The sequence below is a fragment of the Miscanthus floridulus genome, chromosome 8 (assembly GCF_019320115.1).
Source record: "Miscanthus floridulus cultivar M001 chromosome 8, ASM1932011v1, whole genome shotgun sequence".
NCBI lineage: Eukaryota > Viridiplantae > Streptophyta > Magnoliopsida > Poales > Poaceae > Miscanthus > Miscanthus floridulus.
In genome coordinates, this window is record NC_089587.1 from 205,686,755 (window position 1) to 205,708,582 (window position 21,828).

At 42.6% G+C, this 21,828-nt stretch overlaps 1 protein-coding gene across 1 annotated transcript; it reads right to left on the reverse strand.

Annotated features, from left to right (window-relative positions):
- Nucleotides 1-15,182: 15,182 nt before the first annotated feature.
- Nucleotides 15,183-21,443, reverse strand: LOC136474686 (26S rRNA (cytosine-C(5))-methyltransferase NOP2B-like). The gene is made up of 18 exons (XM_066472251.1): nucleotides 21,284-21,443; nucleotides 20,895-21,105; nucleotides 20,517-20,677; nucleotides 20,367-20,430; nucleotides 20,020-20,153; nucleotides 19,758-19,841; nucleotides 19,454-19,528; nucleotides 19,304-19,375; nucleotides 19,150-19,223; nucleotides 18,888-18,940; nucleotides 18,652-18,761; nucleotides 18,278-18,346; nucleotides 18,119-18,193; nucleotides 16,868-16,960; nucleotides 16,719-16,798; nucleotides 16,545-16,644; nucleotides 15,559-16,046; nucleotides 15,183-15,473 (listed from the first exon to the last, which is right to left on the reverse strand). Exons 1-18 carry the CDS (start codon nucleotides 21,296-21,298, stop codon nucleotides 15,434-15,436), a joined length of 1,998 nt encoding a protein of 665 aa, XP_066328348.1. The 5' UTR covers nucleotides 21,299-21,443; the 3' UTR covers nucleotides 15,183-15,433.
- Nucleotides 21,444-21,828: the final 385 nt, after the last annotated feature.

Here is a 21,828-nt window from a genome sequence, read left to right on the forward strand (position 1 = left end):
CAGGTATCGCAGGTAGCTAAATTAGGCTTATTTGGCTGTACTTCAACTAAGAGTCTGGAGCGTAGCCAAACAAGTTTTTAGACAGGTCTGCTCGCAAAAAAAAAAGAAAAAAAAAAGAAAAGAAGAGGTTTTAGACAGGTCACGCCGTCTCGGAGTCTAAGAAGCACCACAAATGGTGACCGTGGTAACAACTCATTGCTCAATCCTATTTTATAACCAGCTCTCTCACAAAGATTGGAGAGTGATAAAAGGTCAAATATGACCATCACTAAACACAACGATGTATATGTCTCCACGTTGATTGAATGAAAATGTTCACATATATGCTACTATTTAGGCCCTGTTTGGATACCACTTTAACTCTTAAAAGTCTAAACAGAAGATCTAAAGTGGTGTCTAAAGTTTAAACCATCTAACAAAACTTTAGACCACGCTAGTGAGTTAGAGTGGTGCAGGGCTATTACTAATTGACAATAGCAGGGGTATTTTGATCTATGCGATCTGGCTTGGCAACTCAAACATATCTATATTTTGGGACAAGGTTGAAATTTTTAAATACACAGCGTAGCTACTCATATTCTAGACAGAGGGAAGGGAGTAGTATTGTTTCAAAAAAAAAGGTAGTAGTATAGCGCTGGCATTAGGAAGTAGGAATGCGTCCACGATGTGAAGGCGAGATTATCGGCGGCGCATCGCCTTGGAATCCAATCCTAGGCAAGCGACTGCCAATTAGCATAGACAATTGTGCCAGCTTACTAGATTAGCATAGACAATTGTGCTAGTAGCTTGCTAGATGCAACCCTAGTGCCTGTCCCTTAAAACAAATTACAGAGATCAACGGATGCGCGCACACAACCACACGGCTGACGACTCTGCTGATGGCATCTCTCAGAATCCATGGCGTTCGGGGCATCGATCCATGATGATTTCAACGCTCCAAGCTTGCGTTGCTACAACTACTCCCCCCCTCCGGCTGTTTCATTGAATAAGCTGCCCCGGCTTTGCCACGCCGAAAGGGAGCATGTGCCCTCTAGCTCATCGATCAGGAAGCATCCACGGAGCAACAAAGATCTGTCGCTGCTGCTGCCTCCATGCCAGTCAGGGCCAAATCTCATGTGCGCATTGGTTCGCATTCGCAGCAGCAGCTGCACAGAGGGAGAGGTAGCGAATGAAGCTCCGGGTCCACGATGCATAGCGTGTGTGTGTGTGTGTGTGAATTCCTCCACAGAAGCTTCCAACTGCGAGCGGTGTGTGTGTGTGTGAATTCCTCCACAGAAGCTTCCCTCCGCGAGCGACATCGCGTTCGCGTCGTAGCAGGGAGCCAGGGAGGCAGGAGGATCGGTAACGCAGGTCCGTGGGCCTGCGTGCCCCATCCATACTTTCTTTCGCCGTCCTCGTCGGGATGCTGGATGATGCTGGATGCTGGATGCTGGATGCTGGATGCAGACGCGTCCCTCTCTCTCGATGGAGCGGAATCGAAATGGGCCATCAACGACGCATCCGCAATGATGAGAGCTACAGTGAACAATAAATGTAGGAGTAGTTGTAAATGTCCCGGTGCCCCCAAAGCTCCTCCAGCAGGCCGATCGTGGATGCCCGGGCGGAGGACAATTATCGCGGCAATCATTCGGCCTTTTTGCTCGTTGTTTCCCTATAGCTTATCAGTTCAGTTAACAAATTTTTTTTTCATAACAAATTAGGCCCTGTTTAGATCCCACCAAAATCCAAAATTTTTCAAGATTCTCCGTCACATCAAATCTTACGGCACATGCATAGCATTAAATGTAGGTAAAAAGAATAACTAATTGTACAGTTTAACTGTAATTGGCGAGACGAATCTTTTAAGCCTAAATAATCTATAATTGGATAATTTTTGCCAAATACAAACGAAAGTGCTACAGTAGCCAAAAGCTAAAAAATTTCGCATCTAAACGGAGCCTTAGTATTAATCAGACTTATCAGCTCATAAATCAACCAACAACTGACTGATTGAACCAGCGAACTGACTGATTGTCAGATAACCTGGGCACTACACACAACACCGATGGTTGACAGGTCTTAATTCTTATCGCTCGTGTCTGTCCGAAAACTATACCTCTGTCTACAAAAGAATCTAATTTTAGGTGTTTCGTAATTAACATGTGTACGACTAAATATGTAGATAAAATATTATATCTATGGTTAGAATTTTAGGCATTTTCATTATCAGTTTAATCCACAAATATAACATCAGCAGATTTGTGACAGCATATATGTGTATGTGTATATTTCTTATGAACGCTACAGTATGCATAGATGACATACTGATTGATACAGTAAGAATACATAATACAGTAATCACGGAGATTAGAGTGTATCCAGCGGAGGGTCCCGTGCCGAGGGCATCGGAGGCTCCATTCGCACTAGACATAGTGCGCTGCTCGAAGTCGCGGACCACAGTCGATGTAGGAAGATGTTCGCAGTACAGTCCCATGTACGGATCACCATAAAGAAGACGCCTTAACGTTCCAAGGAGAGGACGGATCTAAGAGCGATCTCCAGAAAGAAGATGAACGAGTAGTCATTGATCGCTCCCCAAAAACCTAATCGCCGCTCACCCCGTGCAGGATTCTCAGGCGGACGAGGGTTCCGGAGGCACCTGCTCTCCCGCGACTCCGTGCGCGCAGAGGTACAGGACAAGGAAGTCAGAAGGTTGCAGATCTGTGGTTCTCTCGAGAGTGGTTACGGAAGATGGGGTCTGAACTGACGGAAGACAGGATATATGGTTGCCGACGGGGAAGAGAAGACGAAGGCAACGGAGAATCCTAGGAGACGGAAAGCGAAAGCGGAAGGGACGATAACTGATGCAGTCAGTTCGCCTCCACCATCAAGGAGCGAAATTCCCGCGATAATATGGATTTAAGTGGCAAAAGACTGGCCACGCCCGCCCGGCCGCCTCGGCCTCGACCCACGCCCATGGCCCGGCCCGGCGGCGGCGCGTGCGCGCGTGTGGCACACCTTTATCCTTTTCTCAGCTTCTCAATTTAGATAATAATTTCCAACCATATAAGCTGAGTCAGCGTTCAGTCAAAATCCCGTATGGTATTAAACCATACAACACTTAATGTTACGCACCATAAGTTTTATTTAATTATTAAATATTATATGGGCAAGCCCATATTATATCCAACAATCCCCATCAAACTCTAGGGTTTGTAACAAAGTAGTCTTAGAACGCATTTCTTTTATATATCAGTGTTTCGATGGAGACTGTTAAGTTGAACATCTATCTAGAACAATAGTTTCACTCAGTCATAACTGAACAATGGACTAAGCCTTAATTGATAGTTTTGTGAGGTGAATGTCACTAAAGTCCTTAGCTGATACTGGGCAGCAAAAGACATCCTCTCTATTTGAAACATATAAGTCATACTTCAATGCCTTTCATGAGTATTTAGATATCACCCAAATCTCATAGATTGTGAACAACAGTCTGACTCATATAGGTGTGTTCCTCAAAAGATGTTCTGTAGGACAACATCTTTGCTTTGATAAGCCACTTGGAACACATTAAGGCAAAAGCCAGCCTGCCTTACAGAAAGGAAAGATATGCATCATAAATGAGTCTTACTAAGGATCTTTTCTCACAATTTACTACTAGCTTGTTTCACCGTCCTACTTCACGGGATCTCCGATCACATAAAACATGTTACCACTATAGTAAATTTTAAGTGGGTCTCAAACCCATCTCTCTCGATGCACTTTCTATCACATTGCGTGACAGACCCTTAGTAAATTGATCTGCCAGATTGTTAGACGTGTGGACATAGTCCAACGCTATTACTCCGGAGTTTCTCAATTTTCTAACAGATTTTAATCGTCTCTTAATATGCCTTGTGGACTTCATGTTATCTTTAGAACTGTTAACCTTCGTAATCATAGTCTGGTTATCACAGTTCATAGAAATAGCCGGTATAGGTTTTTCAACAACCGATAAATCTATAAGGAGATCACGAAGCCACTCAGCCTCAGATCCAGCAGTGTCTAATGCTGTGAGTTATGCTTCCATTGTAGACTTCGTTAAGACAGTCTATTTATAAGACTTCCAGGAAACAACGCCACCTCCAAGCGAAAACACATATCCACTTGTGGCATAAAGCTCATCAGCATCAGAAATCCAGTTGGCGTCACAGTAGCCTTCTAGCACTTTTGGATGTCCGGTATAACAAATACCATAGCTCATGGTCCCTTTTAGGTAGCGCATTACTCTCTCAAGAGCACGCCAGTGATCATCTTCCGGGTTTGACACAAATCGTCTCAGCTTGCATACTGCAAATGAGATGTCAGGCCTTGTTGCACTAGCAAGATACATGAGTGAACCAATGATCTGGGAATATCTCAATTGATCCATTACTATTCTTCGATTTTTCCTCGATAGCACACTAGGGTCATAAGGTGTAGGAGCAGGTGCACAGTCACTGAACCCAAAGCGACTCAGCACCTTTTCCACATAGTGGGTTTGTAACAGAGTTACCCCACCATCACCTTCTCTTAGAAGCTTGATATTAAGAATAACATCAGCCTCTCCCAAATCTTTCATCTCAAAATTATTAGTTAAAATCCCTTCACCTCTTCGATCACTTTGAGACTGGATTCAAAGATCAGTATGTCATCAACATATAAACATAAAATGACTCCTTCACCCACACCATACCGATAGTACACACATTTGTCAGCTTCATTCACAACAAAGCCAACAGATATTAAAGTTCTATCGAACTTCTCATGCCATTGCTTAGGAGCTTATTTTAGGCCGTATAATAACTTTAATAATTTACACACTTTGCCTTCTTGATCATTTGCCACAAACCCATCCGGCTGATCTATATAGATCTCCTCCTCCAACTCTCTGTTTAGGAAAACTGTCTTAACATCTATTTGATGAACGATAAGACCATAGGAGGCTATCAGGGAAAGCAAAACTCGAATTAGTGGTCAATCAGGCAACCGGTGAATAAGTATCAAAGAAATCATCACCTTCCGTTTTGAGTATAACCCTTGGCCATAAGCCTTGCCTTGCTATCTCTCAATAGTACCATTACGACCTAAGCTTTTTTTTGAACACCTATTTGCAACCTATAGGCTTGCACCCATAGGGACGATCAACAATTTCCCAAGTTCTATTGGACATAACAGAATCCATCTCACTCCGTACTGCTTCCTTCCATAAGTCAGCATCAGAAGAGGAATATGCCTCTTCAATGGTCATTGGTGTGTCATCCATAAGGTACACAATATAGCCTATCACCAAAAGACTTTGTAGTCCTCTATCTCTTGCTTTTCCTAGGTGACTATAAGTGTCATCCTCCTCAGGATTTTGCACATAGGATTCCTCAATTTGTTCTATCAGAGTAAAATTTTCATGCTCATGAGGGAATTATAAATTCATGACTAGTTGTGCTAGGTGTATTTTTCATGGGAAACTCATTCTCAAAAAATATAGCGTCTCTAGATTCTATGATTGTATCAACAGCCATCTTAGAAACACTAGAGTTTATAATTAAAAATCTATAACGCACGCTATGAATAGCATAACCAAGAAAAATACCATCAACAGTCTTTGGTCCTAAGCTTTCACTTTTTGTTTATTGGCATATTACCTTTGCCAAACAACCCCAAGTTCACAGGTAAGAGAGATTTAATCTCTTCTTCTCTCATTTCTCGAATGGTGTAATTTCTTTGTTCTTTGTGGGCACACTATTCAGGACATGACATGCTGTCAAAATAGCCTCACCCCACCATTCCTTAGATAGTCCCACAGCCTTCAACATGGCATTAACCAAATTAGTTAGAGTACGGTTCTTTTCTATCTGCAATTCCATTGGACTGTGGTGAGTATGGTGGCGTCCTCTCATGAATAATTCCATACACCGCGTAAAACTTAGAAAATTCATTTGAGAAGTATTCTCCCCCACGATCGGACCGCAAACGCTTGATTTTCTTCTCAAGTTGATTTTCTACCTCAGCTTTATAGACTTTAAAATAATGCGACGCTTCATCTTTAGTTTTTAATAAATACACGTAGTAAAATCTAGTGCAATCATCTATAAATGTCATGAAGTATCGTCTACCGCCTTTAGTCAATTCGCCATTCATTTCGCATAAATCAGAATGAACGAGTTCTAATGGTGCCAAGTTCCTCGCCTCAGCAGCCTTGTGAGGCTTATACGGTTGTTTCGATTGCACACACACCTAGCACTTAGAATCTTTGACTAAGTTAAATTTCGGGATTAAATTCAGATTTGCAAGCCGCATGAGACAGCCAAAATTAATGTGACAAAGTCGTGAATGCCATATATTCGACTCATCCGAAATATTAACATTGTTCACCACTTTATTACACACATCATCAAGCAAAGATAAGCGGAACAAGCCTCCGCAATCATAATATTTTCCAACAAAAGTTACATGTCTCGACACAACACATTTATTGGACTCAAGCACAATTTTAAAGCCATCGCGACATATCTGAGAAGCGCTAACAAGATTCTTCTTGATAGAGGGGGCATGCTGCACGTTCTTTAATAGCACTGTCTTTCCTGAAGTAAACTTCAAAATGACCGTACCAGCACCAAGAACACGCACATGCGAACCGTTTCCCATCAGCAAGGCTCCACTCCTGCCAGCCTGATAGAAAATAAACAAAGAAACATCAGCACACACATGAATATTAGCACAATTGTCCATCCACCACTCAGGTGAAAGACAAATTGAAAGAACAAAGGGTAAAGAATTACCATACCCAGATGTTCCTCCTCCAGTCTAGCTAATGACCACGTTTGCTGATTTCTTTTCTTGCTTGTATTTGTGGTCTGGGCACGCACTTGCTCAATGCTCATCACTCCCGCAAACAAAGCATCATCCACCTTTCTTGTTGTTTTTCTTCTTAAACTGTGCGGTCTGCTTAGGCTTTGCATTGTTGTTCTCTTGCATGTTCTTCATCTTTTTATTACGACATACAAATGAGTTTTTCTTATGCACCATATTGGTAGCGGAAGACTCAACTCCTTTTCTACGGTTGTCATTTGCTCTCGCCCTCTCCTCAACATCAAGAGATCCAATAAGCTCAGCCACGCTAAACTCTTGTATTTTAGAGAAGTAGCAAAATCTCTCCAAGAAGGTGGTAACTTAGCGATTATACCGCCGGCCACAAACTTATCGGGCTACAAACATGGGAAATGTTCTAGTTCCTTTGCCAGCGCCTGTATCTCATGAGCCTGTTCGACCACAGAACGGTTTTCAACCATTTTGTAGTCATACAGTTGCTCCATAAGGTACAGCTCACTACCAGCATCAGAAACCCCAAACTTTGCCTCAAGAGCATCCCATAATTCTTTGCCTGATATGCAAGATATGTAGTTTTTCTCATACTTGGGATGAAGTGCATTAATCACGACGCCTCGAAATAGGTTATCGGCAGCCAAGAACTTTCGCTCCTTCTTAGGAGTAAACTGTTCAGGCTTCCCCTGTGCGGCGTGATAGCACTTCATCACAGTCAACCACAATACCATCTTTGCATGTCATATCATAAAATTATTCGGCTTCAAAGCGGCAGCAAATCCACTGATAGAAAATTGCCTATTATTAGGTTTTTGGATTGTTAGAATTTTAGGCATTTTCATTATCAGTTTAATCTAGAAATATAACATCAGCAGGTTTGTGACAGCATATATGTGCATGTGTATATTTCTTATGAACGCTACAGTATGCATAGATGACATATTGATTGATACAGTAAGAATACAGAATACAGTAATCACGGAGATTAGAGTGTACCCAACGAAGGGTCCCATGCTGAAAGGTCCTTGTTGGTTTTGGCAATTGAGTGACAACTTAGGTGGACTAATTGTGTTTATGTGAGATACACAGGTGATTAGTCCACAGGTACATGTGTGTGAGCAACATATGCCATGAAGGTGAAAATGGCTTGGAAATGTTGCAAAGCTCACACATGTGATGATGAAGGAGCTTAAATGCATATGAGACATGACATTGAGTCATGTGATCAAGGTGGAGAAGATCAAGACAAGACTTGGCTTGATGGACCGGTTGCAAGCGTGAAGGGCAAGTCAAAGGCTTTGGAGTGATGGACCGCGTGGCGGTGAAGCTTGAGCAAGACTTGGCGTCGATGGACGATAGCAACGGTGAAGAGCAAGTAGAGTCAAGATCGATGAACCAATATGATCATGTGATGATATGAAGTGGATCATATCATTGTTGATCGTGTTGGTGCATGTGTTGCATCAACATTGAAGGAGATGGAATGGAATGCGCAAGGCAAAGGTATAACCTAGGGCATTTCATTTCACCGGTCATAGGTGTGTAGAGAAGTTTATGACCGGGTTTAGGATAGATGGCCGTACTATCAAGAGGAGCAAACTTGTTTGCATATCGGTCATCTAGTGCCACTCTAGTGATCTAACTTTGCATTGTCGCTAGGATCGAGTGGCGTGGCAAGTTGAGTGGCTAACATCCTTTGGGAAATGATTGTGAAAATGCTAACACACATACACATGATGGTGTACACTTGGTGGTGTTGGCACATTTACAAAGGAGGTGGTGTTTGCAGGGGTGAGATGGGTTTTGGGTCCCTCTCTCCCTCCCGCCGAGCTTGCGAGGCGGGATTCGGCGCTTTCGAGAAAATGGAATGCCTATTTTCTATTATGCCGGATGCAAACTCTTGGTGGTTAGCACATTGGACCAAGGGTGAAGAAGATAGAGAAGAAAGGAATTCGGTCTCACTGTTTAACAGTGACCGGACGCTGAGTCCGAAACGACCGGACGCTGAGGTGGTGCGTCCGGTCAGGCTGTCGGTCGGCACAGTGCTTAGGGTTAAGCACCGGACGCTGGGCTGTGTCCGGTCGAGTTGACCGGACGCGTCCGGTCATGCTCGGGAGCTTACTGGAAACGACCGGACGCTGAGGGTCCAGCGTCCGGTCAGTTGAAGTGCTGCGTCCGGTCGGTAGATGACCGTTGGAATCGGAAGATGACCGTTGAACGCAGGGGACACGTGGCGAGTATCGCGTGACCGGACGCTGAGGTCCAGCGTCCGGTCGATCGGACCGGAGCGTCCGGTCGGCCCGAGTTTTGCCCAGTGAAGGGGTAACGGCTCTATTTGCCCATGGGGTTATAAATAGAGGCCATGGCCGGCCTTGGGCCGGGAGCTGAGCACACTAGAGCCTTGGTGGCTTGTGTAGTAGTGCTTGGGAGCCCTCCATCTCACACATACATGATAGTGTTCATCCGATAGTGTGAGAGAGCGATTCTAGTGCGATTGCATCGTGAGGTTGCATCGAGTGGCACTAGGTGATCGTGTTGCAAGCCGGTGGTGCTTGTTACTCTTGGAGGTTGCCACCTCCTAGACGGCTTGGTGGTGGTCTCCGTCGAAGCGCGCAAGAAGCTTGTGCGGCGCTCCGGAGAAGTGCTTGTGAGGGGCACTTGTGCTCGCCCCGCGGGAGTCGCGAAGAGCAACATTAGTAAAGCGTGTCATTGAGCTACCCTCACTCAAGGGGTAGGTTCTTGCGGCGCCCGACGTGCGGGCTTGGCGGGTGATGCCAATTAGCCGCCGAACCACCAAGTGAGCGGTCGACACAACGGGGACTAGCGTGTTGGCAAACACGTGAACCTCGGGAGAAAAATCATCGTGTCAACCTTGTTCTTCCCGTTGGTTTGCATCTCCGTTACACAAGCTTGCGTTTACTTTCATATACATTAAGCTTGTGTTGTTGCTTTTGTAATTAGTTAGCTTGTGTAGCTTGCTAATTACCTTCATGCTTGTGTAGCATAGAAGTAGCTCCCTTGCGTGGCTAATTTGGTTTGTGTAACCTTGTTAGTCACATTACTTAGTTTATGTAGCTAAGTCTTTGCGCTCTCTAATTAGGCATTGGTTGCCTTGTTATTGAGCATTGCTAGTGAGCTTAGTTAGCTTTGTGCTTTTGCTTACTAGCATGTGTAGGAGCTCCCTTGTAGCTTAAAGTACTAGTGGCATAGGTTTGTGTGACCTTGCTTCTAGAATTGGTTAGGAGAGCTCTAACTAGCCCGGCACCTTTGTTGCATAATTGTTATCTTTGCAAGGTGCTAGTGAACATATATAGTGGGGGTATAGTCTTGGCTAGACCTATAGTTTTAATTCCGCATTTGTATCGGTTAGCCGACGCGATTAATTTTAGAAAAGACTATTCACCCCCCCTCTAGTCCGCCATCTCGACCCTTCACATGCCGAGGGCATCAGAGGCTCCATTCGCACTAGACATAATGCGTTACTCGAAGTCACGGACCACAGTCGATGCAGGAAGATGTTCACAGTGCAATCCCATGTACGGATCACCAGGAAGAAGACGCCTTGACGTTCCACAGAGAGGACGGATCCAAGAGCGATCTCTAGGAAGAAGATGAACGAGCAGTCGTTGATCGCTCCCCAAAAACCTAATCGTAGCTCACCCCGTGCAGAATTCTCAGGCGGACGAGGGTTCCAGAGGCACCTGCTCTCCCGCGACTCCGTGCGCGTAGAGGTACGAGACGAGGAAGTTAGAAGGCTGCAGATCTTTGGTTCTCTCGGGAGTGGTTACAGAAGATGGGGTTTGTACTGACGGAAGACAGGATATATGACTGTTGACGGGGAAGAGAAGATGAAGGCAGCGGAGAATCCTAGGAGATGAGAAGCGGAAGCGAAAGGGACGGTAACTGATGCAGTCAGTTCGCCTCCACCATCAAGGAGCGAAACTTCCGTGATAATGTGGATTTAAGTAGCAAAAGACTGGCCACGCCTGCCTCGCCTTGGCCTCGGCCCACGCCCACGGCCTGGCCCGGCCGGCGGCGGCGGTGGCGCGCGCGCGTGTGTGGCACGCCTTTATCCTTTTCTCAGCTTCTCAATTTAGATGAATAATTTCCAACCATATAAGCTAAGTCAGCGTTCAGTCAAAATCTCGTATGGTATTAAACCATACAACACTTAATGTTACGCACCATAGAGTTTTATTTAATTATTAAATATTATATGGGCCAAGCCCATATTATATCCAACATCTATGATATCAAATCAGTATAGTATGAAAATATATAATGCGACAAATCTAATGATGATTTTGTGATATTACAAATGTTGATATTCTTTATTTATAGTTAGTCAAACTTAAGATATTTTAACATGGCACTGTGCTATAATTACGTTGTTTTGTGGATGGAGGGAATATATTTCTTATATAATCATAAATTCCACTAGCTTTCCATCCACAAAGATTCTCGACGACGCCACCGCCCTGCAAAGTCGCCTGACCATGCTGCGCGAATAAGACGGTGCCTCACGTCGTGCAAGAGGGACAACACCATCTTTGGTTTCGGGGGATGAGGATGCCCTGCATTTGAGAAGAATATTTGTTTGGGGAGTTCCAACTACCAAACACCAACAAAATAGATACCCCATTCGTCTTTTCATCCAAACATGTGCTTAGTTTTTTAATTGGATTCTTTCATCACCTTGGTCATTTTTGGTAAGAACCGATACAATAACCTATAGTTCTACATGCAACAAATTTTGTTTCTAAGAACTTCTCGCAGCAACGGGCATACTATTTGTCGGTGCAGAAAGTGACCAACTAGTGAATATTTATAGTTTTGCTGTACGTTGTGATCGGAGATGGCCTAGCACCCAATGGCACAGGATTTATACTGGTTCAGGCAACGTGCCCTACGTCCAGTCAGGGTCGGTCGGTGACTTTATTCTTGAGCCCAGGTGCCCGAAGTTTGTAGTGGGGTTACAAACGAGAGGGAGAAAGATGGGGTGTACAAGAGGTCCGGTCGGCTCCGACCGGAAGGGCCGAGAGTGACAGGAACTTCGCTATGAGCTAAGTGTTCAAGCTATTGGACTAATGAATATAAAGGAACTGAGCTTGGATCGATCGATCTGTCTTTTTTGTTGGAGGAAGCGCACCCTTTTTATAGATGAAGGGGATGGCTTTACAAATGAGAGAGTGAGGGTACGTATGCTGCCAAGCCTTGTTGCCCACGCCTATCGAGCCTTGTTGTCCACACCGACGGGTACAAGATAGTGGTAGACGCCTACAATACTATTGCTGTCACTGTAGAATGTCAGATGCACACGGGAGGTCGTGCTGCCTTTTTCAGGGATGGTGGACGTCGGTACCTGTAAATACTATTTGATGCCTAGAGTCCTGTGAGGAGTCTCGCTATGTTCACCCGGTACGGTAAATCCTGGTGCCCATACCGCTATCGATGTCCAGAGACACGCGGGGGCCTTATCGTATGGGAGTTTTAGCGGCCCCTACAATACTGTAGAGGGAGATGTCGGCGTCTACAATATTGTTTGTGTTAGAGTGGCTGCAGAGTACTGTTTCGTGCAGGGTATGGTCCCTGGTATAGTGGTTTTGACTTGTGAGCCTTGTCTTGCCTTTCTCTGCACGCCTTCTGGTTCCTACCGAATGTGCATCCCCGGTCGGATGGCTCCAGTCAGCTCTGAGTGCGCCGGTCAGAGAAGAGAGGTGAGCAGGGTTCCTACGAGCCCCGGTCGGAGGGACGCGGGGTCGGAGTCGGAAGTAGGGCTCGGGGCAGGCCTTCCGATCAGAGAGGCCGTCCGGAGGCGGCTGAAGCCCGAATCGAGCGCTCCGATCGGATAGGTGGGCCGAAGTAGCTGACGAGCGGGCGTTGCTCTTCTTGGGCCTGGCCTTCCGGTTGGTTGCTGGACCGTCCCTTTGCCCTGTTGTTTTTAGACTCTTAGGTCGAGCCTTGGCGCAGAAGCCGGTCCCCGAGGGACCCCGAGTTTATAAACCCAACACTATCCTTGTAGTTATATATATGCAACAATGTTAAAAGGAGACCCACGTTTATCGACAAACTTTAGAAATTACGAGATTAATCAAAAAGCGAAAAGAATATGCAACTTTGAATTTTATGAACTTATAACGGTCTACGTTAAACCAATATCGATAAAAATTGGATTTTATTAAAGAGAAAAAAACGATCTCAAATCTGATTCTATAAAAGGAAGACAAGACAACTCTTACCGTCTTATGGCAGTCTCAACCTAGAAACTATAACATGGTTTCTATACTTACGAACTCAAATAGACACTACATATAGAAACCACATTCCCAATCTCTCTCATATCATCTGCCAATCACATTTCTTTGTATATTGGTTCTCGTATAGACATAGTTTTCTATATAAAAACCATTTCGTTCTCTCTTCATTAACTACGATGCCACATCAATATTTTTGTTAGTTAATCACTAATTGATGGCCATAGAAACCACCAAAGTTTGGGAATGTCCTTAGGCTATCTCCAACAACAACGTCTAAAATACAAGACACATTCATCCTATGGATGGCGCTACAGGCAAAAGGTTCAATACATATTCGGCATCTTCTCCAACAATAAGATCCAAAAGAAAATCCTTTCTGCAAATGGGTTTTCAGCAGAGAGGATGTCCATATTTGGGTTGTGCCTCTCACAGTCTCAGACAACCCAAAATAGGTCTCATGTATAGGTACTCTGTTGGAGGTTGATTTTGGGTCTCTTGCTACCCATTTTGGGTTTGGGTGCTCATATGAGTTCTTTGTTGGAGACAATCTTAGGACGTGCAAGTGCAATAACACCGTCGGGAAAAGCCACGAGAAGACTAGAGCATGAGCAGTAGGGACGGCTGTGCCGACCAAAGTTGAGGGAGCTTGCCTGCCCCGGGCAATGATGGCAGCATGTGTTGCCATGTACTCCCTCCGTCCAAAAAGAATATTTTTATTTTGTTTCATAAAAGTCAAACTTTTTAAATTTGACCCTTTTTTAAAATATCAACATTTATCTCATATTGGATTTACTATAAAAATATATATCCCATAATAAATCAAATGGTACTTACTTCCTCCGTCCTTAAATACAGTGCATTCTAAAAATAGATTTACTATAAAAATATATCCCATAATAAATCAAATGGTATTTACTCCATCCGTTCTGTAATATAGCGAATTTTAAAAATTTTAAAACAGCTTAAGTGAACACTCAAACAACGCAAGTATCCATGTATTATATCCAATTAAGGAGTTTCTCCTCAGATTATGTTTTCCCTTTTAACAAATTTTAGGAAATAGGGAGAGTTTGTAAATTTTTATATAGTTTTAGTCAACTTAAAATTATTTTTACATAGTTTTGATCTGACTTAAAATTGTTTGACGCCTTAAGAAGACTGTATTATTTTTGGTACGTAGAAAGTCTGAAAAAGATTCGATCATCAAAGGAAACAGGCTGACGTAGGCCCACGCTAACAATATTAACTATTAAGGCCATATTTGTTATAGCTTCATCAACATCCTTATGAGCTATTGTGAGTTGTTTTTTGTCAAACATCTTTTTTCGAAACAACTTTATGGGTGAAGTTGTTTTTTTCCTCCTGTCATAAAGAGATAAGTTGGGATGAAGCTGAAAAAATTAGCTTTTCACAGCTCTCTCCCTCGTTTCCCTCAATTGTTTTTTGCCAAACACTTTTTTCGAAACAGCTTCGTTCTTCCTCCTCTCACAAAGAGTTTAGTTGGGATGAAGCTGGCTCTCCCTCATTTCCCTCTCTCAATCACGCATGAAATTGTTGGTGAAGCTATTTTGCCAAACAATTTTTCCAAAACAGCTCAGTTTCACCTACAAAGTTACTCATAAAGCTATTTTCCAAAAAAAAACAGCTTCACTAGTAAAACTAAGCTATGTCAAACAGGGTCTAAAAACACCCATATGTTGTCTCCACCTCCATCCCTCCTATCAAACACAACAGCCATATATTCTCCCCCACCTCCATTAAACACAAAACATCGATCAACGCAATAAAAAAAAACATCGATCAACTAAAAAAATCCTATTATTCACAAAAAAAATAGAACCAAAAAAACCAGGACGACAATGTTTGATCTCGCCTCGTCTCCAAACTAAACGTAAACTTCGTAGCCAGTAGCCACTGCGCTTTGATGATCTAGAGCTCCAGATACGAGGCACATAAAACTATTCACAATTCACAGTAATTAGAAGTCAGGTTCTGCCAGCTAGCAGCTCTCAAATATGAATTTTTTTTAGAACACAAATAGCAGCATAATTTTTTTTTTGGGAAGATGAGCACTAGGAAACCAAATTTTCCGCTTTGTGTGTGACATATTCAAGCAGCAGGATTCACATAGCATTCATCAAGATAACTTGCTTCAGTTTCCCTGCCAGATATGTCACTCGTTAAAGATAAAACTTGAGATGCCTACACGTACATCAAATAAAAAATAACAAATTACAATCGCTATTTCGTACATCAAAATTTCCCTGGCTGCAAACTCATGCTTGCTCAAAATTGTCTGTTGCCTTTATAGCGCATCAAATTTCATTGGGATTTGTGGACATCTGAATACTACTCCTTCATACCTTTCTCCTCTTGGCACCTTTCTTTTCAGCTTCCCTGTTAGAAAAATACCAACTCATATGAGAAAACAATGAGATGAGACAAATACCGATAGGAAGTGAAAATGTCAAATAATTCTTACCAGTCTCGCCTCAGCTTGAATTGCCATTTCCTTTTCGGCTTCTTGTCACCGACCTGTTTCTTCTCTTTGACACCCGAGAAGCTCTCAGGGCCAGATTTTTTGGATCTATCAGAAGCAAACTTCCTTTTGTGGTTCGTTTGCTTGGTTTGTTCATGATGCTCTTCTTTCCCGTCTCCATTTGTTTCAGTGCTTTCAGGGCCATCAATTTCATTTGTATCGTTATCCTTATTTTTCTTGAGATGCTTTCCTGGCCTATTAGATTCACGTTTATGGCCTCCAGTCTCTTTGGTGACACTTGTTCTTTTATTGGTCACCTTAGTCTTTTTATGATTTTTCATCTCAACAGTTTTCTCATCTTTACCAGGAACAGCTGTCTCTTGTTCATTAGAAATAGCTTTCTCGTCTTCGCCATCAACCTTTTCAGCTGCTCCTTCGGATGCTTTAGACGGCTCAGACGTCACCAGGATTGTATTGCTTAACTTTTTCAGCTGAATGAAATAGCATAAAAAGCATGTCATGTCAATAGATACTCTAAAATACTGCCTTCTGTCCTATGTGTTTTTTTGTTAGGGTCTCACCTATGTAAAATTTTCAAATTACTCTTCAAAAATTATATATTAACAACATTCATGAAATTACAATGTTATCAAATTATATATTTTGTGATGCTCAATACTAATCTTCATGTAAAAAAAAAATACTTCCTGTACACTAGCAGTCAAACTTTAAAAACTGACTGCATGCATTCATTTCTAGGATGTCAATTATTTTGGACCAAAAGTTACAATTAGAGTCCATGTAAGAGACTTGATATTCAATGCAGTATAACCAATCCAACATGCAAGTTCCCAGTCGAATTATTTGCCAACACGAATACAACAAAACCTTCAAGGGGTCAACATGCAACTTTATGCGTAAAAAATACTATGATTTGTCCTTCAAAAATTATTACGCCTTGAACTGGAAAACAGTCAAATGGAAAGTACCTTAGCTACAAAAAATCCATCCATGTTATTGACATGAGGATAAAATCTTCTTGTTTTTTCTAAAGAAGTATGAAACCGATGCTCCCGGTACCGGATGAATCTGAAATATATACAGAAGAAACATAAGAAAACAACCAAATATTCTTTGGCTCGTGAAAAGTAAGATTGCCATACCCTGGACGCCCAAAATCCAACCCGCAAGGCACAAGCTTTACGTTTCTCTTTTTAAGTGCATAGTCAATTACTGCTTCGTTCTGCAAGAGAAGGGTTATTCAGAAACGCAGGTGGAATCAGCTTTGACCAAACAGGAAAACTTTACATACCTCTGGGATCATTATCGAACAAGTTGAGTAAACAATGTAGCCACCGGTTTTGGAGTTGGCATCAACCAAATCAATAGCAGCTAGCAGCAATTGCTGCAAAACAAGTCAATTTATTACTAAATAGTACAGTAATAAGCAGGGACGATCTTATTGATTCTGACAACACCAGTTTCTATTATCTCTCTAATGTGATAATCACAAAAAATTAATGCCCAAACCATATTATATGCAAGCAGCGATATGGATTTGGCACCAAGTAGGAGAGGATTATCGTTCCTTTTTTTAATATGTACTTACTAGGTCAAGGTTTAAATAGATGGGCAATTGCCCTCATTTCTAATACGTAGTTTCTGGTAATCTTGTTACCCCTGATTTGAATTTTAACTACTGATTTGTCCTCTTTTTTTTAGGTTGCTTGTTTGCCCATCTTTTTTAAATGGAGTCTGCTCTGCTATTCGCCCCTTTGATACGCCTGTGCGGGTGGACAGATTTTATGCGGGTTAAAGAAAAAGAAAGAAAAAAATTATACCAACATGCCCCGCCGCATACAAACCCCAAATTTCCCTTCCAACCCTATAACTGTGTCAGTGGCCGAGCCAGAAGATTTGGGAGTTGGGTATTCCATTTAAGTCTTCTTTTTAACCCAATATATGAGAAAGTACATTTAACCATATATAAATTAACGGACAAATTGTTCAAACTAAACAAATCTCAGTAATTTACGCAGCTCTTTCCCATGTGGACTTCAAATCAATCGATTTCTTCCTCCTTCATTTTGCAAAGATATACAATCCAGTCAACGAGAAAAAATTCACACCAATTAACAAAGTGAGTAGTGATGTAACACCATAAGACTCACCACCTCCTAGGCCATTTAGAAAGGAGGAATAACACGCGCTAGTTTATGCTGCTGGGCGGTGGTCAGTGGCTAGTGGGTGCTACTCGCTAGACAACAGGGTTATTTGGCTCTGTTTAGAGAACAAGGACTAGAGAGGAGACAAAGCACAGAGCGAGAACGATAGCATCGAATCACGATAAAGTGGATCGAGTCATCGCAGGCGAGAGAGAAGACTGGTGGGTGAATTGGAAAGTGAGTGCCTTGTGCTTGAGTCGTGTCGTGGCATCAGGTTAAGTTAGAACTCAGAAGATGGAGAATATGGTACCAAATGATATACATGACATAAACTCAATTTTGTGAAATTGCAAGCAGTATCACTTCAAACAAGATTTCATTGAGTAAAAGAAATGAACCTTTTGGACAAAGGCACAGTTTCTGATGTCTTCAATGTCCTTTGATGTTTTGATTTGTAGATCCTTCCAAATGGTCTGCAAAAAAAAAAGTCCTATGTTCAAGCAATACCAAGAGAAACATAATAGTCAAGCAGCTTAGATAAATTTGATTATACGAACCCCAGTTCCTGTGCAGGGAGCATCCAGCAATACTCTGTCAACCGAATTCATCCCGAGAACTTTGGGTAGCTGAAATAACAACGATGTGTCATGGAACATTTCTACTGGGAACATGATGTGCCCAAGCTTAAATGAGATGCTACAGAACTGATGAAATTGTGACTTGTAAGTTATGCTTCCCCGTATAAACAGAAGTGATTAACAACATATAACCTTAGTACAAGGTCTGCCTATCTTGGTTACAGCACACTTGACAAAGTCCCACAAACAATGACACCAAGTTATCAGACTGCACTATTTTGGCACGATCAATACCAATACTCCAATAGGAAGGCTTTAAGCACCAAAGGATAGTAGGCATGTTATCTTCTTACCTCTTTACCATCATAGTTACAAACTATGGTATTTGTCACGCCCATGCGATGGATGTTTCCCAAAAGTCCATGCAACCTTTTCTCATTGAACTCATTTGCATAGATGATTCCTGTATATGGCATATGAAGAAAGCAACACCTTTATTTAATTTAATGATGGTAGACAACAAAAAACAAATAGACAAATTACTCTATTAGAGGGATCACAGTACTCAAGTCAAGTTCAATGAACTAACCGGTATTCTTCATAAGAGCGCCAATGTACGTAGTCTTACCGCCTGGAGCAGCACTGTAAACAAGAAAATAATCAGTTATAATATTGGTCATTGTATATGACAGCATAGCCCTAATGAATAAATCATTTGAAGATTAACATCAAAATTCTGAAACAAGTAAATAATACTTAATATTGTAGCATGAGAAGGCCTACAGTTACATTGGTAATTTTGATGTCATAATAGAAATTAACTCTTGCCCAAAAAAAAGAAAACAACTTACGCCATATCAACAATTCGCTCCTTCTCCTGTGGAGCAAGTGCCATCACTGGTAAGAAAGAACTTGCACCTTGTTTCTGTAAGACCATATTATTAGTCAAAATAATGGACAGAAAACAAAATGTTTCAACATAATGAAAAGGTAGAGAGAGGATACCATGTAATGTCCAGCCATATATTCAGTAGTAGCACCAGCTGAAATCGTGGAGTCATAGACAACTAATCCTACCTGCCATTTTCAACAGGGAGAGGGGGGGGTAAGTTTGCTGTGGTTTACCATGTATGGGAAACAATAATTGAAGCATACCTTTGACCATTTGCCTATTGGGTCCAAATTAAATCCTCTTGGTATAAGAGCAGCGGCAAGATCCCTCCTCCGGGTCTGCAAAGTGCAAAATTCACAAATAACTTAAATGCAATAACAACAAAGCCTTTGGATCCAAGCAAGTTATGGTAAGCTGCCAACATAACCAAACAAACAAGGTAATAAAGTTATTGAGAAGAGCAGAGTCTAAACAGATATGAAGCAAATTGACAATAAACAGTAAACCAAATAACTGTGTGGTACTGGTACCACTCATACACTTTCAGATTGACCACAGGCAGTATACCTTTAGTGTATTTGTCCGCAAGCACTCAGGTGGTCTTTTCTCAAAGGCTTCCAGTAACTCAATAAGCTCAACAGCTGGGAACATCTGCGCAGTTACAGAAGTATGTTATCTACTACTAGAACAGGCTAAACCGTGCTAAATTTCTGAGCAAGCATGTCAAACACAGAAATTGCCTCAAGCAGTCGGAACATCTTTCTGCCTCAGCTATATAAAATGAAGTGACAACTATATCAACAGTTGATGCATAAAATGAACAGCTGACCTCAATTAATGCTTCAACGAGAAAATCATTATATCCATAGTATGACATGATGTCAGTTTTCAGTTGATTGATATAATCTTTTCGCGGAACATCTTTCTGCCTCAGCTTGCTGAAGTTTGAGAGCACTCGAACAACTACATAAGAAAATCAGTATCAGTATATATAAAAGCAGTCAGAAAGGTAAACAGATTGCTTTCCATGAGGAATGCAAAATATTTGCTCAATGCTCATAATACAATAGCACAATATAACCTGGATTTTACAAATCCGGTAGGGGGAGGGTGGTAATAAATGGTAGAAAGCCATGAAATACGGTAAACAGGAACGGTATTATTAGATGAACATACTTTCTGATATCCTCCTTTTGAGATTTGGTAGGTTAGGTGGTCTGTGTGCCTCTTCCTCCAGCTCCTGCAGCAAGTTATGCAATGGAATAAGTCATCAAGGCAACTAACACTGAACAGAGAGAGAATAGGAACCAAAGGAACACAAGCAACCTCCGCCGTGGGTAATCTGAACTCATCAGATTCTGATCTTATGTTGATTTGAAGTTCCTCCTCTGCATCTTCTTCCGCCTTGAGTTTCTGCTCATCAATTGCTCGTGACTTTGCCTCGAGGTCATCAGACTCATCTGACTCCAGTCCAGAGTCACCACCCTCTGCAAACCCAGCACATTGCAATCAGCAGAGATAAGCAAGGTGCAAATTCCAGCACTAGATACACTTGTATAAAAAAACAAAATCGTATGTAGATGCCAGCTCAAATGAATGAATTCTAGTACGAAATAATGGCTTAGGGAAAACTGAAACTGCTGGAGCCATTGAGCCAATTCAAGTCAATACATATCTAGTAGCCTAGTGATCAGAGCTAATTACCGCTTCCTTCGTCGCTACCAGCTAGGAAGTCGTCCGCGAGGGGGTCATCATCGCTTTCATCACCTTCCTCCTCCTCCACGTCGTCGCCGCTGCTCGAGCCTCCGTCGGCATCGGCGTCCGAGCCCGAGAGCTCGTCAGCCTCAGCGTCCAACGCAGAGAGCTCCTCGGCGTCGGAATCAGAGGGGACGTCGAGGTCGGAGCAGGGGCGGATCTAGTAAAGGGACATGGGTGTACACATATACACCCAATAATTTTTGCAAAAAGATAGAAGTTAGTAGGCATCAAATAGCCAAATAGTAGGTTACAGTTTGAGAACTCAATTTTTTTTAAAAAAATCGAAAACTCGGTTTCGCACAGAAGACAGGAAAGAGAAAAGGGGGTGGGAATACCTGGTGGGCGCTCATCGCCGGCGAAGAGGCAGGAGTGAGCGGGGTGCGGGAGGAAGCGGCGGCGCCTGTGCGGGAGCGGGGTGCGGGAGGAAGCGGCGGCGCCTGTGCGGGAGCGGGATCCGGGCGTGCGGCTGCGGCACGGGAGGGGAAGAGGGCCGCGCTTGGTGGCCTTTTGTTACATATACTAGGGTTACAGGTCAATGGGCCGCGCCTGGGGGGCTTTTTTCACTGGATGGCTTACATTTCGAGTTCCGACGGGCACCCGCGGGGGAGAGTTAGAGCCTGCTTGGTCCAAAATTAAAGTTTTAGCGAACCATGATTTTAGGTGGTCCAAAATTAAGGTTTTTGCGAACCATGATTTTAGGTAGTATTTGGTTGGCTATTAAAATTTGTCAACTTTTTATATTTGGCTTGTTAAATTTTTGGCAACTTTTTTTTACCCAACGTTTGATTGTCAAATCTTTGGTATGATAAATTTTGGTCGCTAACCAAGCAAGCCCTTAAAACCCGCCTCTACCCCACCTCGTTTCGGGTACCTAAACTCG

What these genes read in the sequence shown, in the direction of transcription:
- LOC136474686 (XM_066472251.1), bottom strand. An exon ending in CGCTCTTATGAAGAATACCG is followed by an intron (nt 18,762 to 18,887) that starts GTTAGTTCATTG and finishes TGCCATATACAG; the next exon opens with GAATCATCTATGCAAATGAG. An exon ending in GTTCGATAATGATCCCAGAG is followed by an intron (nt 16,799 to 16,867) that starts GTATGTAAAGTT and finishes CTTCTCTTGCAG; the next exon opens with AACGAAGCAGTAATTGACTA.